This window comes from Aristolochia californica, unplaced genomic scaffold (genome assembly GCF_029961685.1).
Source record: "Aristolochia californica isolate CCGP_79_NKW_82.1479 unplaced genomic scaffold, dmAriCali1.0.hap1 SCAF_7, whole genome shotgun sequence".
Classification (NCBI taxonomy): Eukaryota; Viridiplantae; Streptophyta; class Magnoliopsida; order Piperales; family Aristolochiaceae; genus Aristolochia; species Aristolochia californica.
This window is the reverse complement of record NW_027182268.1, coordinates 8,698,640-8,718,697: the sequence shown is the minus strand read 5'-3', so window position 1 is coordinate 8,718,697 and position 20,058 is coordinate 8,698,640. Positions and strand designations below refer to the sequence as shown.

The 20,058-nt window shown below is 37.0% G+C and overlaps 1 protein-coding gene across 1 annotated transcript; it reads right to left on the bottom strand.

The window, feature by feature from the left end:
* Positions 1-143: 143 nt before the first annotated feature.
* Positions 144-8,871, bottom strand: LOC137936858 (E3 ubiquitin-protein ligase CSU1-like). Its single transcript, XM_068781787.1, has 3 exons — positions 8,690-8,871; positions 2,748-2,991; positions 144-1,004 (listed from the first exon to the last, which is right to left on the bottom strand). The coding sequence occupies exons 2-3, from the start codon at positions 2,984-2,986 to the stop codon at positions 332-334; spliced, it is 912 nt and encodes a 303-aa protein (XP_068637888.1). The 5' UTR covers positions 2,987-2,991; positions 8,690-8,871; the 3' UTR covers positions 144-331.
* Between the last annotated feature and the right edge of the window lie 11,187 nt (positions 8,872-20,058).

Below are 20,058 nucleotides of genomic sequence, written 5' to 3'. Positions count from 1 at the left end.
ATTCTACAGGTAGCAACCTCTTTTCTATTTTGTTCGTCACATCATTATTCACTGTTGCCGCTGCTGCTGCTAATTTATATCAGTGGTGTTAAATCATGCTGTGTCCGCAAACAGCTGACTACAATATCCTCGTACAGCTAAAAGATCACAAAAATATATATTAAGTGTCACAGTATGTAACCAAAATTGTTAGGGTGTTATAGCGATCTCTTTTTTTTCCATCCAAAATACAGGAAATCAAAGCATAACTAAACATTTTCATCCCAGGTTTATGAACATAATTCCAGAATTAAAAACAAAGAAACAAGGTGAAGCAGTCTGCCATCTGTGTTCAGGTCTTTACAGCAGGCCTCACCAATCCTAGCCCACTACCACTTCCTAAATGCTTAAAGTCAGTTGCGTCCAAATGATCTCCGTGTCCAGAATAGCCAGTTCCCCCCTTCTCCAAGCAAACCAGATTCCTCTCTTTGCACTCCTTGTTGCAGACCAAACAGACCTTGTCCTTAGCAATAAATCTATCCCCGCACTTCTTACAAAACACATGTCCACATGTGCTGACAGCAACAAGTGCCAATGTGTTCGTCAGAGTAACCTTGCAGCTAGGGCAGATATAGCTTGCATCCAACGACTTGGCTTTCTTATCATTATTGTCTTCTGTAAAATGAATTGGGAAAAGGGTTTTGAGTTTGAGTTTTTCTTTTCCTTCAGGACAGATTGTATCAGTGGAAGGGGCCTCCACTTTGACTGGGGCTTCTGGTGTGGCAGATGGCAACCAAAAAGCTTTCATGTTCCGGAGGGCTTCCTCCTCAAAGGCTGTAACCTTAACACTGTTGGCACCATGGAAGCCATTCTTATCTTCGGTATAGCTCCGATCATCATACTTTGGAACAGCACCATGGTTTTGACGATCAAATGCATCAAGCTCCCGGGCTTTTTGCAGCATTAGTTTCTCCTCTTCTTCTTCTTTCTCTTGCTTCTGCTGGGTAGCACGTGCTGCTTGTTTCCTGAAAGTTCAAAAGGAACAGTCAAGCTTAAATTTAGAATTTGACCTAGCTTGGCTTTTGTTAACTTCTTTCTTCAAGCAACATCTTGAATTTATTCAAGAAGATACAAAATGATCATCCAAAGTTATATTTGCTTGGGAATTATTTTTTGCGAATTGGATTCTAATAACAAAAATGCCAAATCAGTGCGTCCAACATAATACAGGGACCTTCATGTGAAAATGGATGCAGCAAATGTGTTATTTCATAAATCAAACGGCTTATGAATAGACCATAAGCTCTACTTGCATCACAAGTTAATAAAAAATATGATCAGTGATTGTTAAATAGTAAATGCTCATGAATCATAAATTTACGGACATAATTTAAGCCATAAACTCCTAAATTAATGATCATGATGCATCAAATTTCTGAACCACAAAGCCATATCACCTAAAACTCATCTCCATCTATTGCACTTTCACATAAGTTTCCAATGGTTAATAAAAATCTACTTCTCTGATAGCTACGCTTAGAGAACTATTTGATTTCGCATCCACCCAGGAGCCTTATTGAACTCTTGTCCTAGTTGAAAGATTAAACACACGCTAAAATTTTTGGCTACAATCTTCCTTAATTGATGGCTTAAATAAATGTTCTCCTCCTCCATTTAAGCCACTAACTCTTGGGGCTACAAACAGATGTCAAAATAAAAAATTCACTCTGGGTAGTTCTTCATAAACTTCACCACTTTATGTCTGTAAGGAAACTCTAAAGCTTACAAATCACAAACAGTTCAACTTTTTTTTTTTTTTTCGATGATTACCAAGACCCAGGAGAGACGCAAGAAATCTAATGATGAAACCAAGGGTTGAAATAAAAGCATGTTAACAGGTAATGCAGGTCTCTGACAAGAAAATCAAATAACATGACCAAGACAAGACCATGGCTGGCTAACAGGGGTTCATTTAGTCCAGCGGAGGAAATCTCTAAGGAGGACCAACTCCCATCAGTTCACTCTCAGTGCCTCCCAAATATCCTACACCCTTTTCCTGAGGAAGGTGATCGTACATCCTCAAGAAGTGTCAACACGGAAGTACTTGTTATCCCTACTCCTCGAACAAATAAAGGGGTTAGAATGTCCGGGATTGCATCAAAGGAATATGATGCTGTAATCTGTTGTAGGAATTATATAGTTCCAAAATAGAAATTCTAGATTTGGCTAAGTGAGTAAAAGTACAAAGAGGTTGGGATTTGTATCTCAATCACGACAAATTTTATATCTCAAAACCCCCATGATTAACAATCTTCTCATCATGATTTGGTGGCAGCAATAACAAAACTATACATTTCCCATGTAATGTGTCTCAATAGGGGAAGCTTTGTCATGAAAATTCCAAAAATTCAGCTGGAGTATATCTATCTATAAGCAGTGTGCATGTGCATACAATTATAAACTATTTATCTAGTCCAAATACACGGTACTTAATTAAAATCTATGAAGGACACAAACTATTTTTGTAGTGAAAAGGCCAGAATTTAATTAAAATTTTTAAAGGCTATAAGCTATTTATCTAGTACAGAGACCAAATTGTAGATAAAAATTTTAAAAGGCAATGAAAGACTATAGTCATCCTCAAAGACATATCAGAAATCAAATGTCACAATTATTAGATGTATAAAAAGATATAACTCCAATTTCGACTTAAAACCATTGGGCATAAATAAAAGATCTTAAATAAATTTTTAGAAAAACAAACTGACCTCTTGATGTCTTTCTTCTGAGATAACAAGCACTGAAATATACACTCTTTGCAAAAGATATGCCCTTTATGGCAGCAGAGTGGATCAATAAATGGCTTCAAACAGAGGCAGCATGCATCAAACGGTTTAATTGAATCCTTTCCAAGTCTTTCCCTCTGGGTGCCATAACCAAGTTTCCGCTTCTCATCATAAGTGAAGAAAGCAAGATCATTATTGTTCTTTGAGTGCCGCTGTGGCATCTCGTCTGAATAATAACAGCAAACTTTATAAGAAAAATGAAAATATCACAATAAAGAACAACCTGAATCAAAAGTAAATCAGCTGATCCTACTAAATACAGAAAAGTGAAAAGCTTAACTCTGTTTGAGTTTGAGCCCTCCTATGTTTGAGAAATTACAAAGGAATGTTGACCTTAAATAGAAAATACAGTATTGTCAATCTAGAAATTTATAGAGACGTCACTTTCAACACTGACTCTTTCTTCTTCTTTTTTTCCATCAGCACCCTAATAAGTCCAAATAATTAATACCTCCATGATGTATTCTTTCAGCAAATAAGCCAAAGCCTTAAAGAGTAAAAAGATCAATTAAGGGATAACAGTAACAAGAAATTGGGAGTGACCTATTAAGGGTATTTGCTAGGTGACATGTCCACCCCTGGAGTCAATGATTGTTATTTCTTGGAACGTATGCAGCATTAGTTCCCTCCGGTAGGGAGATCCCCTCTCCCCTCTAAACTCTTCAATATTATTGTCAAGTACCAATCCTCTATGTTCTACAAATCCCGCAACTTTGGATGGCTTGAAGCCATTTTGAATCAGAGCACCTTTGACATACCGCTTCTCCATTTTGCATATGACACTATTTGCTTTGGCACTAGTACACTCGACCAAATCTGCAATATCAAGGCTCTTCTTGGGCTTTTTGAAATCACCTCCGGGCAAAAGATTAATTGGAGCAAGACAATAATTATGGGAATTCATATTGACCCCCCCTTCTTAGAAATTATAGCAGACACATTGGGTTGCTCGATTATGACTCTCCCCTCTACTTATCTTGGGGTCTCCCTCATTGATTGTGGGTCTCAGAAAGGGCTTTGGGTCCAGTAATTGAAAGGCCCAAACGGCGTTTATCTACTTGGAAAGGAAGACTCCTCTCTAAAGCTAGGAGATTGACGCTTCTTAACTCTTGTTTGGCAGGTATACCCAACTACTTCCTTTCCTTTGCTCCTTGCCCCGCCTCTGTTGTCGGCGCATTGACATGATCAAAAGACGATTCTTATGGCGCGGAACTAGCAATGAGTTTCATTATCATCTAGTCAGTTGAGATGATGTTTGTATGCCAAAGACTATGGGTGGTCTGGGAATTAGATGCACTAAGGATATGGGAGCTACTCTTCTCCTCAAGTGATTTTGGAAACTCAATTCTAGCTCTATGGCTCTCTAGAAACCGATGGTGGCCTCAAAGCTCCGTCTTCTTGGGGCTAAGTGGATTCTTGATGGCAATATGCATAATCTCTCTCCCCTCTGGAGAGCATTTCATCATCTGTTCCCGGGCTTCCGATTGGTTGTCAAGTTTTTTGTTGGAAACGGATCAAATCTCAATTTTTGGACTGATTGGTGGGCAAGAGTTGGGTCTCTTACCTCCTTCCCCCCCACTTCTTCAGCTTACTGCATGTCGCAACCTCTCTGTTGCTGATGTTTGGGTTAATAGTTCTTGGGATTTCCACCTGAGATGTGATCTCTCTGATGAGGAGGTCATTGCCATCTGCGGCTTGATCGATGATCTTGGTGTTGTCACCAACCGAACTCATGTGATTGACCGGATAACTTGGCTCCCCGATGACAGTGGTCGTTTTTCAGTCTCCTCAACCAATGCCTACTCCCACCCCGTCCCCTCAAATGGTTGCATGGGTTCCCCCCTCAACTGGCCACTTCAAGCTCAACTTTGACGGGTGCACTCTAAGATGCCCTGGTTTGGCAGGCTTTGGCGGAGTGATCTACGATGCTAGTGGAACCACTATTATTTCCTACTCGGGCCCTCTTGGCATTGTTGATTCTACTACAGCGGAGTTATCTGGACTTCTCTACGGACTCCATATCTTTCATGATCATTTCAGCGGTCCGCTCATTATTTTAGGAGATTCTCGAGTCATCATCGGTTGGTGCTCCTCCTCCACCCTCCCACCCAGGCATCACTGGCAGATTTATCTTGACCTTATGGATCTCGTATCCTCTATTCCTTGTACCTGGTCCCATGTCCTCATATCAGCCAATTCGGCTGCAGATTATTGTGCTAAATTGGGTCCCTTACTGTAAGGGGAGGCCTCCCTTGATGTTTCTTTTTCTTTTAAAAAAAAAAAAGGATAACAGTGACATCATTGCCACTATTTCCTTTTTGTTTTGATATATTTCATTTTTAACCAAAAAAAAAAAAAAACTTCTTTTCTCAATAACCCTAATAAAGTTAAATATTAATATATTACGCCATTATTTTGAACATAATGCATATTTTGGTTCTGTTAAATTTTTTATTTAGTGATGGATTCTAACTTGTTAATTCAATTAATTGATGACAGGCCATCTATCAATTCATGTCCATCTATACAACAAATTCTTGGGTACAACATACAACATTTAATTGCTATCAGTTTGGCTTTAATTGCTATCAGTTCCGGTATGATTTATAGTTTCGAAATGCCCTTTCAAAAGACCAATTTCCCTTGCTCTTCAATCTAGCCTGATTACCTAATGCAACTATGGATAACTTCCTCACCAACGATTCACCCCATGGGGTTGATGGGAGTCACCATTTCTGGCAAGATCTTCGTGATGATGAGGTTGTGGAAGTTTATTATTAGAGCAGATGGCTACCACATCTTTTAAGATCCACAATGCATATAGAATAATATGTTGCCCGAACAACCATGGAGTCTTTATTGTAGCATCTTGCTACACCACCTTCTATTCTATCAGCAACACCCCCCCCCCCCCCCCCCCCCTTTTAGTTTTCAAATCTTGGAGACTCTTGAGGCCACCCAAAGCAAAAAAATTCCTATGGAGCATCCTCCATGGAAAAATTCCTACAAGTGATAATCTCATTCGTCGAGAAACCACTGGTCCCAGTAGCACTTGCCCTCTCTGCCAGGGGTGGCATTGAGCCGAGCCGAGCCCGAACCTGCCTATATTCGAGTCGAGCTTGATTTAAATATTTCGAACTCGAGCCTAAAATTGTTATCGAGCTCGAGCTTAATAATTTTATCGAAGTTGGAGCCGAGCTCGAGCTTCAACATACATTTAAAACTTTTCAAAAAATACATGTTAAATAAATTGTATATAAATTATGCATACATTTTACATAAAATTGGGAATGACCTCTACTTAAAATTGGGCATAAGGGTGGCATCGAATCTAGTTGAGTCCAAACCTTGTTCAAGCCGAGTTTGATTTAAATATTTTGAACTCAAGCTCGAGCCGACCCTAGCCTCGAACTTAAAATTGTAATTGAAATCGAGCCTAATAATTTTAACTGAGATCGAGCTCGAGCTCTACCCGAGTTCGAGCTTAACCTACATTTAATACTCTATATAAAATATATGTCAAATAAATTATATATAAAATTATGCATACATTTTAAAAAAAAAAGAATGATAGGGGATTAAAACGCACCAATATTAATCTTTTTTACTCCAAATGTTGTCTAGCTTGTTTTGTAATTTTTGAATCTGGCCATAAATTTACTATGGCCTCCTTAGTGCCCCTGGTTGAAACTTATATTCTAGGAAAAACTAGAAATGTTTTTCCTATGATACATATTTCCAAAAAAAACTTTAAATAAAATCCTATTACTATTAGTGACTTATTAGAAAATTACAAGAAATATTTTAAAATTTTCTTAGGAAAGTTAAATGGACCTCTTATTGCCTCTTCTAGGGAAATAAATAAAAATTAATAATCAATCTAATATATTACTATACTTATCGATAAATTTTTAATCAAATAAAATGTTAAACACAAAATTGCAATAAAAATTGCCTCATGCTAAAAGTATTACAGCATCAACTGTCAAATACTTATTCAAAAATTTTCTATACGGTTTTCTAGCCCATCTTGGCAGAAAAATCTTACTTAGAAAATTATATAATTTTTTTAATAAGAATTTTCAATTTGAAAAATGTTTACCGAAAACATGAGACACTAATAGTCCCTATAAACTTATTTCTACTAAAATGTATTTTCAATTTTTTCAAGAGCCATCAGGAAGGAGAGTTTAAGGAATTTATTTTTTAACTTTATGATCTCGCACGTACAAAATCATCTTCGCGCAAGGCCGAGGGGGTATTCCGCCAAGACAACGCAGAGGCAGGGGGTTACGGCGCCGGTGTTGTCGGCGACAGAAGTGGCGGCAATGGAAACAGAGGCGAAGGCCAGGGGAGGAAAAATCGAACGGCCGGTGACAGAGGAGGAGACAACAGCAGACGGGAGGGGCTCGGCGGTAATGAGGGGATGAAGAATTTTTCCCCCCCTCGCTCTCAGTCCCATTCCCTCGTTCCCGCTCCCGACTCAACTCGTTAACAAGCCGGCTCGCAAGTCGTCGAGCCAAACCTGGATTCGGTCTAGTTTGGCTCATTAATTTAAACGAGCCGATTCCGGATCTCGAGCTCGAGATACCGAATCGAACCGAGCCGGCTCAGTTCGAAGCCACCCCTACTCTCTGCCATCGTATGGAAGGATCTATTGACCACCTCCTAGTCAACTGTCACTTCTCCTGGCAAATGTGGTGCTTCTTCTTCAGCCTATTCGAGATTTCCATTTGCATCCCTAACAATCTTGCTTCTCTCATTCAGAGTAGTCCAAGATTAATGCTTCCCACCCTCAGCCAATCTATGTTCCTTTCTTGCTTGCTTTTGTTCCTTGGCTCATTTGGAATGAAAGGAATTGCAGAATTTTCCAAATGACCTCCTCTCCTTGGCAAAAATTGCTAGAAAGATCTTCTCTTAGGTGGTTATGTGGATTGGATCCCTTCCTCTCTTTGAAGGCATCAAGGCCAGCCTGATTAGAAGTTGTTGGTTTCAAGTCTACTGCCTTGCCAATCATAGCCCCTCATATTGATAGTTTGGTTCCCCCATATCCAAATGCTATAAATCTTAACTTTGATGTCTCCTCTTTCAGCAATCCGGGACCTTTGGGCTTCGGGGGTGTTTTCCATGATTGCTCTGGCACCACCCTTGCTTCCTTTGCAGGCCCCCTTGGCATCTCAGACTCCACCTCTACGGAACTTAAGGGCTGAGTAATGATCTTCAACTTTTCAAAGATCATTTTCAGGGGCTATTCACGTTGAGGGTAACTCCAAAACCATCATCAACTGGTGATCTGGCAATAGTGAGCCTCCTTGGAGGCACTAGTCTTGCTTTCATGACGACCTTGAGCTTGCCAATTCTTTTGTTTGTAAATGGAGGTTAGTTCCTACGGCTGCCAAAGGATCCCTCCAAGCTCTCGTTGTTAGGGATCCCTCCAGTTAGTAGTTTTTGCCTTTTGGTTTAATAAAATTTTGCCATTCTCAAAAAAAATAAAAAAATACAAAAGCAGATATCCATGCTGCGTTCCTCAAAAGCAGTGTTCACTGTTAAATCAGCCAATGACTGCAGACATGTTTTTTAAGAAACAAATTCGTTGTACTTATTTGGTGTGTAAAGAAAGGATTTGAAGCATGGAAACTAAACATTGATTTCAATTTTTTCTAAGTATTTCAGTTTTTCAAGATCTTATTAGTTAAATAAGACTCACAATTAACGTCACTTATGACCAGAGGGCACTCGCTATTGATGGACACAGGCAAGTGCTATATTTGTGCTCAATCCACCATCCTCGAGCACGCCGGATGTAATATCTATCATAATTGCAGTATAGAAACAAAAATAGAGATATTAGATACAGATCTTACCTACACGGGCCAACAGCAGAAGATACCGTCGAAAATAAGATCAACGATCAGCGCGAACAGAAGTAAAATTTAGTGAAAGCAAATCGGGATGGACAAACTTGAAGGAGCAGTGAAGAAATCTAAGTCGGAAATCATCAGGAAGACGAAAAAATTTCAGGCAAGAAGGAGATCGAGATCGGAAATCGGCGAGACGACTCGATATTTGTAGGAATAAGAAGATCACCGATTATAAGAGGCGCCAAAGGATAAGGGTATTTTCGGCAATATATATATGTAAGTAGTAGGCCCTTCGCCCTTGTGTGTTTTAAATATTAATTAAATATTGTATAATTATCTTTTTATTTATTAAAAATAAATATTATATTTAATTATATAAAAACTCTTCATCTCGACAACAACCTCCATGTAGATAAAGAGGGGAGTGGCAGCTTCCTCCCTCCCCTCTCTCTTTCCCTCCGGTTTTTTTCCACTGAAAGAGAATCAACCCCTCTATCTAAAATAAAAGAAAAGGGCACCTTCCTTCTCTTGCCAAAGATAAGAGCGAAGGGAGAAGGTTGCCCTTTTCCTATTCGTGCACCTCTTCCTTTTATTATTAAAATAATTATTATCTTTAAAGACAATATTACCTTTAGACTAACCAACCATGTTAGAAAATATTCATATACGAAATATTTAAGAAATTAAATAAAATAATAAAATAAATAAAAGATGAAAGAAAGTCTTTTCTAGTGTTTGGTAGCACATTCTTGAAGAGAAAATAAAATATGATAGAAACTTCTTTTCTCTCTTAGTTATTGGACTTTCTCTAAAAAAATGGGATTTTAAGAGAAAAATAAAGATAAATTATAGAGAAATTTTTATAGATAATATAAATTATTTGAGAAAAAATAAAAGTCTATAGATAATATTCTAATACTTATAAATACTTTAATTCTTAGGTTTGTAAATAAATTTAATCATTCAAAAATTTTAATTTTTAATTTTTCATTTCTTTTCCATTTTCTTTGTGCTTCCAAATAAGAGAAACTATATTTCTCTCATATTTTTCATAGTCATCCAAACAAGAAAATTAAAAAAAAAATTCTTTATCTTCTTTTATTTTCTTTTTTCTTCGCTTTTTGTGTTTCAAACACAACCCTAAATAGTCGTATTTGAAAATAAAAAGGGGTTTGCAAGGCAATGCGATACTCTCTGTTAACCTCATTCCTACACTTGTGTTTCTTTCATCCCCACTTTACTTAAAATAAAAGGGAAATTCATCCCCTTTTGTTGTAGCATGCATTAGAGGATGAAATTTGATAATATATTTAATTATATTCTAAATATATTACTAATATTTTTTTTTTGTATAATTACAATACTTTCTCTTGGCCCTCATTCTAATGGTTAAGAAAATATTTTTAAATTTGATGAGATAAAAAATACAATATATGAGAAGTTTATATTATAATTTAAATTTTATGTTAATTTTTGTCATTATGTATCATGTTAGTTTTATGTTTTTAAGATGAAGAGAAACATCAAAACAATGTAACAAAAATTGAAGAGTAGAGACCAACAATTGATATTGTAAGAGAGTGCAAATAACTTGTTTTTGTGGGGTTAGGGTAAAAAGGAAAAGGAATAAAAAAATATGGACATAAATGCATCTAAGATAAATCACCCAATTTGTAATTTTATCATCAAGCTTGGATCAAATAACATAAAAGTTGATTTATTTTTATGCCATGTATTTGTGATTGATGTTGATTTTATCTTTTGTTCTCATTTCTATAAATGTGTGATAATACAATCTTCTCTCTCCCTAATTCCCCACTAAAGAGAAGATGATGTGAAAGAAGATGTATGGTTGACAGTCTCAATCTCACTTATCTTCAAGGCAAGAGGGTAGCCAACCCTACCACCCCCCATTTGGTTTTTTTTACTGTATCTACCCTTCCTTCTCCTTGCTTCCAAGGGGGAATAAATGGAGGGTAGGTTTAAGGCTCTCCTACCTCCCCTTCTTGGGACTCACTAGGAGGAGAGGAAGGGATGGGTAAGGCAACCCTTTTTCCTCTCATTGGGTTTGAGTGAGAGTGTAGAAGGAAGAAAAGAAAAGAGGACATGGGTTAGCGCAAGGGACTCTAAAGTGGGAGGGGGCTTGACACTCTTGTTGGAAGGAAGGTAGTGCAGAGAGGGGAGGGAGGGCCCCTTCCCTCCCCTTCTACTTAGAACTCCTCCACTCAAGGGAAGGGGTCATGAAGCTCCCTCATTTGTTCTCTATTAATGTAGTTCCTTTAGGAGGTCTTGTGCTTCAAGTAAAGGGGATCATGTTAGGAAACTCACGTTTCCTAAGTTGGGCAACATATTTTATTCAAATACATTTAATATGGGTTAAAATTAAGTGGTCTAATTTTGGTAAGCCCATAGACTGCTAAAGAAGGAATATGGGCCAATTGAGTAGATACCCATATTGTCTTAATTAGGGAATTATGGGAACCCTAATTAAACAATATAAATAGAACATCAGGGTTGTGGTCCCCAAAAGACTCAATCAAACACGATTTCTCTTCTCCCCATCCAGAAGAGAGACGACGGTCTCTTAGAGGAATAAAGGTGATTTAGTTGAGGAAGATCATAAAACCATTCATCTATTCGTCATAGTAATTCCACAACAGAAAGACGAAATTTCAGAATGGATCCAGGTATGTATCCCAAATCCTAATATTCTAGCGTGATGAAAAATTTGGATTATGATTTAAGATTATGGTTTTTTAATAAGTGGTATCAAAGAAACATTATTGTTAGATTATTGGGATTGGAATGGAGGAGTTCCGTGGAGAAAAATGACGATTTTGTACAGTTTCGACGCTTTGTGCATAGATCTCCACGGAACTCGCCTCAACGTTGTGTGTCGCTCAGCTTAGCTAACAGTCGACGTCAGACGGGAGTCTGACATCTGGCAGAGGGCCATCGGTGGAAACCGAAGCGCTCCCTCTGTGCGTGGCTGGAGGTTGAAGACGACCTCTAGAGCACAAGGAAAAAAAAATTGAAAATTTTTCAGTTTAGCACAAATAACCGGTATGCCAACTCCCCTTCGTGTGTTCTCTTTGGATACAAACTTTTATATATATTAAATTGAAGAAATTGCATAATCTATTTTTTTGTGCAATTTTGATTCATATGAATATTTATGCATGCACATATAGTTGTATAATGTGCATATTTAAGTTAATTATTCAATTATGAAAATTGATATTGTTTTTATGCAATTGGTCAAGTATTTTAATCAAATTGATTGAAGCTACATGTTGCCAAAGTAACCTCTGTAGTGTAGATTAATTTAAACTAAAAATACATAAATTTTTGTGCGAAGTTATTTATGCAAATTGTGTTTGGCCCAAAGGAAGACACAGTTTGGCCAAATCAACAACGTGCCTATGATGATAAATGTGTGACAATTATAAAGACTGTTCATGTGAACAATAGTATATCCAAAGAAATGCTATTGTTTGACATAACTGATTGTCAGTATTTGATCATTGCACTAAGAGTACCACTTACAGTTAATTTCTCAGTCCAAATACTAGGACTTAATGTTGTACTAGGTATCTTGAGATGGGTCCCCAATTTTGATTGTTTGTACATGTCTTGTTTTTCTTTATATGACATGCTAGTTAATGTTATGGACTCAATAAGACTGAGTCATCTACTTTATTTTTATTATTTATGTTGCTTTTAATTTCGAATTTTATTGATTTGTAATAAGACTTAAAGGTAGGGGTAGAGTTGGGTTTTATAACCCTAACCCATGTTGATGTTAATTACCCTATTTAAGGGGTAAGGATGGAGAAATAAAGGAAGTTCGGATTTAGCTTAAACTAGGGTAATTTAGGGTCTTCTCAAGCTCCATTGCTAGGGTCTTGGCGTGAGTCTTTTTCTGGGTTTTCTTGGGTTACATTGGTGACTTCGTGGGTGTCTTGGGTGAGTGAGAAAGGAAGAGAAAAGGGGGTTAATCTCTACCTAACGTGGTGGAGAGAGGCCTTGGTGTTTTCACGGAACTAAGAAGGAAGAAGGGTTACGTGAACCCCTTCTTAAGCCAAGGCGACGGTAGAGGAGCTGCTGGCTGGAGGTCTCTTGAGAGGGGGTCAAACCTTACCCAATTCCGAGCTGGAAAAAGGGATTGGCTTCACCAACGAAACCAGGAGGAAGGGCAAGGAATTTTCGTGGCTCACTGCTGCAAGAAACAGACCTCTTCATCCCTCACGGCAAAACAGAGGAGAAGAATTTTGAATTCTTGATGACGTGGTATTCAAAAGGTAACTTAGAGATTTTATTTTCCTAAGTTCATAAAGCTGAAGTTCTATTATTAATTTTTGAGCGTGAATAGTGTTTTACCTATTCGTGAATAGTGTTTGAGCCCATTTGTGAGAGAAAAGAAATTATGTTTCCAACTTAGAGTGGTTGGAGAACTTTCGTGTGCGTGCTGGATTCAAGAGTATCTCGCCGAGTTACTAGATCCATGGCTAGGGACCATAACAGTTAATGTGAGTATGTTTGTTTATTTTGTTCTATATATAATTTTTGTTGCTACTGCAATGAATGTTACTGCTCAAATAAGCAACATTCCAATGGTGAGCGGGACGAACTTTAAGGTATGGAAAGTTACTATGGAAATTGTCCTTAGTTGTATGGATTTGGATCTTGCACTTCAGGCGGAGCAACCACTTCTACTCCGAAAAACCTCAATGAGGTTAAAATTGACAAGTGGGAGCGCTTTAACCTAATGTGCTTGATGATCATGAAACGCTTCATTCCGGAGGCATTTTGGGGCTATTACTGAGACCAAGAGCGCCAAGAAGTTCTTTAAGGAAATTGAGCAATATTTTGCCAAGAACAAAAAGTCGGAGGCGAGTAGCCTTTTGGCTAAACTTGTTTCGATGAAGTATAAGGGCACAAGGAACATAAGGGAGTAGATCATGGAGATGTCTCATCTCACATCAAAACTTAAGTCATTTAAGATAGAGTTGTCTGAGGACTTGCTCGTGCACTTGGTTTTGATATATCTTCCTACACATTTTGGGCAATTCAAAGTGAGTTATAACACTAAGAAGGACAAATGGTCCCTAAATGAGCTTATATCTCATTGTGTGCAAGAGGAAGAGAGCCAACAACGGGATAAAACTGAAAGTGATCACTTGGCCTAAACCTCTCAGAACAAGAAGAAGAAAAGAGGTAAGGATGTTGTAGAAAGATCTTCTCAGATTAAGAAACAGAAGAAGCAGGATGAGGAGTGTCCTAAGTACGCCAGTTGGCGTGTAAAGAAGAGTATGCCTCAAACTCTAGTTTGTTCTTAAGTTAATTTATCTTTTGCTACACTCACTTAAGTATGTCTTTGCAAGGTTGCCTAAGGAGCCGACCGCCAAGTGATGCTAAAAAATTCATCTTTTGTGGGTGACAACAATAAAGTTACGGTAGAGGCTATAGGAACTTTCATATTACAATTAAACACTGGATTTTATTTGGATTTATTTGAGACATTTGTTGAATCGTCTTTAAGGTGGAATTTAATTTATATTTTCATTTTGAACAAATCAGGTTTTTCTTGTTCTTTTGGAAATAATAAAGTTAGTCTCTACCAAAATTCAAATTTTGTTAGTTCTAGACCCTTAATTGATAATTTGTATATGCTTGATGTTGTTAGTTCTTATAGAGAAATACTACAAACAAGTTCACGTGGTACGAAGCAAAAATTAAGTGAGAATTCCACCATATTATGGTACAGACGTTTAGGAACATCTCTAAACAGTTAATTCAAAGGCTTGTGTCGGATGGAATTCTTGAACCCCTAGATACTACAAACTTCCAAGTTTGTGTTGAGTGCATCAAGGGGAAACAAACAAATGTTAGAAAATTAGGTGTCGAAAGAGCTACAGACGTCTTAGAACTTATACATACAAATATCTCTGGCCCATTTCTTATAGCTTCATGGAATGGACAACAGTACTTCATTACATTCATAGACGATTACCTATTTTTAATACATGAGAAGTCACAATCCCTAGACGTCTTCAAGTCTTTCAAAGCTGAGTTGAATTTCAATTTGGAAAGAAAATAAAGGCCGTCAAATCCGATCGTGATGGTGAATACTACGGAAGGTATGATAGATCAGCAGAACAACGTCAAGGACCCTTCGTGATTTTCCTCAAAGTGTGTGGAATTGTTCCACAATACAACATATCAGGCTAACCCAACATGAACGGTGTTGCAGAGAGACGAAACCAAACTCTCAAGGATATGGTAAGGAGTATGATCAATCATTCCTCCTTGCCAGAGTCACTTTTGGGAGAAACTTTAAAACCACAATGCACATCCTTAACAAGGTACCGAGCAAAGCAGTTGCCAAAAACCCCTATGAGCTTTGGACAGGCAAGAAGTCTAACATTAGGCACTTGCACATTTGGGGTTGTCCAACTGAGGCTTTGCCTTATAGGCCACATGAAAGAAAATTGGACTCAAGGATGGATAACTGTTATTTCATTGGTTACGTTGAACGCTCTCGGGGCTATAAGTTTTATGATCCCACATCAAGATCCCTTTTTGAAACAGGAAATGTGAGATTCCTTAAGGATATTGAGTTTGGAGGGGAAGAAAACATAAGGAATGTTGTCTTTGAAGAAGAATTTGTTATTGATAGTGATCAAGTCTTTATACCTATTGTTGTTCAAGACACAATTCAGGCTCCTATTCCTGACATTGTTCTAAATCAAGACAACAATGAGATTCTTCCTCAAGCACCGCCTTTAGAACAAACTCAACAACCTCAAGAAGTGTCATTAAGGAGATCCACTAGGGAGAGGAGAAATGCAATTTCAGATGATTATATCATCTTTCTCCAAGAACACGAGGATTGATGCCATGAATGATGAGATGAAGTCTATGTGTTGAATTTTTGGAAAAGAAAAATACTTCATTGACTTCTTATTGACTTCTCCTCATAATCATAGTAAATGAAGCTCTATTTATAATAGAGGAAGGTAGTAGAGTCCAATTACAATAAAACTATCATTGTCCCAATTACACCCAAACTCTAACACTTAAAGATAAGTCCTAGTATAATTAAATAACTCAATATAGATAAAAGACAAACATTACTCAAATTAGATCTCTTTTAGGACATGACCATAAGATAAAGATGTCTTTGTGAGTACTTCTTGATCTTCCAACTTATGTGATAAGGATGACAGCTTGTGGTAATCATAGTGGGTCACACTTCTTATGTGCTTGGGTCTTCCTTGGTCGTGTGACCCATCTTATAATATTCTTAGATATGTGGGTTTTTCTTGGTCGTGTAGGCTTGGGCCCATCTTCCAACACTCCCCCTCAAGTTGGGGGTGAGAGAACAACATGAACTCCTAACTTACTGCAAATGATGTATTAAATCTTTTTGTATAAAGTGGCACATCTTCCAATATGCCTTCATCTTCCAACACTCCCCCTTTCTTCCAATATGCCTTCATCTTCCAACCAATAAAATAATCATAATCCGATATAAATATTTTTTCTTAGATGCATAAGCTTCATCTTTTTATGCTCCCCCTTTCTTGAATATTTTGGTCACATAAACTTATCCACAACATAAGGAATAAAATACCTCTTTCTTGAACCAAATATCATAGATGCAACAATAAGCCCAAATAACATAAATGTAGTAATAAGCCATTAAACCAAGGAGAAGTGAGATATTTTCCTGATATAGCAACTCAAACAGTGATGCAAAACAAAGGGCATAAATTCGGATTTTTCAATACAACAAAATACTAGCATGACCTTTGATTCTTCCAATGAGAATATATTTTTAAATATAGATCAGATTGGCTAAAACTTTCTCCTTATGAAACTAGAATTAAATACCTTTCACCCAAGTATAACTTATGTTCATAAAATATAATTATAAGAAGATAGTTAATCTGATAGATTTCGGTCTCTATCATCTGACCGAACTAAGTATTGTTTCTCCTTTTTTTCCAGAATGACCATTGAATCTTCCAAGAACAATATCTCCTTATAAAAAAATCATAACGAGAATTGGTTGAAAAGGTAAGAAAATATACTTACATATCTTTCTTTTGATATATAATTCTCCAAATAAATTCTCTTTCTTGATAGCATAAAATACCTCGAAAGATGAAACTTTTAGCTACTGCTCGAACCTCTTTTGTTATTTGACCTTTTTTTATTCAAATATCGATTTATCTTTGTAGATAACTCAGATAAAAAAAATGGTTGAATAGGTAAAAGAATAGACTTACAGATATTTATTTTGACATATATTTCTCCATATAAATTCTAGTTCTTCATAGCATAAAATACCTCGGAAGCTGAAGATTGTTGTTGCTGCTCAAATTTTTTCGTAATCTGACCTTCGATCATTCAAATATCGATATCTCTCTGTAGATAACTCCGATTGGAAAAAATCATTTTTCTTTGGAAATTAGACTCAAATATATTTTCGTCAATATATAATTTTCAATATGAAAATCTTAATAAAGAGGTGAAAAACGCAAAAACAATTACGGGTGTAGGGACTGAAAAAAATAACTACGAACCTAGACTTAGGGTTTAGGGTTTAGAGAAAATGATCTCATTATCTTTGTGGGTTGACCAAGTCAACTTACAAAACCTGCTCTGATACCATGTTGAGTTTATGGAAAAGAGAAAAACTTTATTGACTTCATTAACTTCTCCTCATAATCAGAGTACATGAACCTCTATTTATAATAGAAGAAGGTAGTAGAGTCCAATTACAATAAAACTACCATTGTCCCAATTACACCCAAAATCTAACACTTAAAGATAAGTCCTAGCATAATTAAATAACTCAATATAGATAAAAGACAAACAATACTAGGACGTGACCATAAGATAAAGATGCCTTTGTGAGTCTTTTTTTATCTTCCAATTTATGTGATAAGGATGCCAGCTTGTGGTAATCATGGTAGGTCACACTTCTTATGTGCTTGGGCCTTCCTTGGTCGTGTGGCCCATCTTATAATATTCTTAGATATGTGGGTCTTCCTTGGTCGTGTGGGCTTGGGCCTATCTTCCAACACTATGAAAGACAATGATGTTTGGGATCTCATCGAGTTGTCTAAAGGTGCGAAGCCCATTGGTTGTAAATGGATATTTAAAACCAAGAGGGTTTCAAAGGGCAATGTCGAGAGATATAAGGTTCGTCTAGTCTCTAAAAGCTTTACTCAAAAGGAAGGCATAGACTATAAAGAGACTTTCTCTCCGATATCTTCGAAAGACTCTTTTAGAACAATAATGACACTTGTGACTCATTTAGATCTAGAGTTGCATCAGATGGATGTCAAAACTGCGTTTCTCAATAGAGACATTGACAAGACAATTTATATGGTACAACCAGAAAACTTTGTATTTGGAGATCCAAAGTCTATGATCTATAAATTGAAGAAATCCATCTATGATCTCAAACAAGCTTCCCGTCAATGGTCTCACAAGTTTCATCAAGTAATCACCTTGTACGGTTTTGAGGTGAATATTGTTGATGACTGTGTATATCATAAGTTTAGTGGGAGTAAAATACATCTTCCTGATATTATATGTTGATAACATTCTGCTCGCTAGTAGCAATATAGGCTTACTACAAGAAACCAAGAAATATCTGACGAAAAAATTCGAGATAAAAGATCTTGGTGATGCCTCTTTCGTATTATGTATTCAAATACTTAGAGATCGTTCTCAAGGTATCCTTAGGTTGTCACAAAAGAGTTATATCAATAAAGTTTTGAGCATATTCAACATGAAAGATAGTAAACCAGAAGACACACTCGTCGCTAAAGGAGACAAGTTTAATCTCAAATAGTGCCCTAATAATGATCTTAAAAAAAAAGATGCAAAAAAATTCCCTATGCATAAATAGTAGGGAGTCTAATGTACACTCAAGTTTGTACTTGTCATGATATAGCATTTATAGTTGGAGTTCTTGACAAATATTTGAGCAATCCGGGTATGCAACATTAGAAGGCAGCCAAACACATGATGCGTTATTTGAGGAGAACAAAGGACTACATGCTCACTTATCGGAGATCAAACAATTTAGAGATCATTGGGTTCTCTAACTTCGACTTTGCTGGATGACAAAATAGCAAACGCTCCACATCAGGCTACATCTTTATGTTGGGTGAATGAGCTATCTCATGGAAATCTGCTAAACAGACTCTCATGGCTTCTTCAACCATAGTTGTAGAGTTCATTGCTCGTTTTGAGGCATCCAACCATGGAATATGGTTGCAAAACTTTATCACTGGGCTGCGAGTGGTAGATGGCATTGACACGCCATTAAAGATTTATTGTGACAATAACTTGACGATACTTTATTCCAACAATAACAGGAGCTCGACGAAGTGGAAGTTTATCGACATTAAGTTTCTAGTTGTTAAAGAGAGAGTTCAAGATAAGCAGATTTCTATAGAACATATAGGGACAGACTCTGTGCTAGCAGATACATTAACCAAGGGTTTAACGCCTAAGGTCTTTCATGAGCACACTGCTCATATGGGCGTTATTTCTGAGGATACCTTGGTTTAGTGAGAGTCATTTATGTACTATATGTTTGCTTTAGGCATTGAGTTATTCGATTTTTTACGTAATAAAATTGATTGTTTATTATTCTATTTCTGAACTTGCTTGTGTTTCTTTTTATGAGCAATGCTCGCATTTCATTAAGGACTTTGGAAAGATCTCACTAAAGACTAAAGAAGGACCAGTTGGAAATAGCCATGTCCGATATCACATTGCATGTAATTTTCATGTTACTCATCCATATTTGAGCTATGTCATTGAGTATATTAGTATGATGATCATCGTGGTTTAGTCATGACTGTATAGTGATGACAATCGCGGTGGTTCCATTATTAAGATATAAGATGGTTCCATAGTATACTGATGCGCGCCTAAAGAATTTGTGATATAATTGTTTCAGGAATGATATGTAACCCAAGTGGGAGATTGTTAGGCAACTTACTTTTCCTAAGTTGGGCAACATATTTTATTCAATTATATTTAAAATGGGCTAAAATTAAGTGGTCTAATTTTGGTAAACCCATAGACTGCTAAAGAAAGAATATGGGCCAATTGAGTAGATACCCATATTGTCTTAATTAGGGAATTATGGGAACCCTAATTAAACAATATAAATAGAACATCAAGGTTGTGGTCCCCAAAAGACTAAATCAAACACGATTTCTCTTCTCCCCATCTGGAAGAGAGACGACGGTCTCGTAGAGGAATAAAGGTGATTTAGTTGAGGAAGATCATAAAACCATTCGTCAATTCGTCATAGTAATTCCGCAACAGAAAGACGA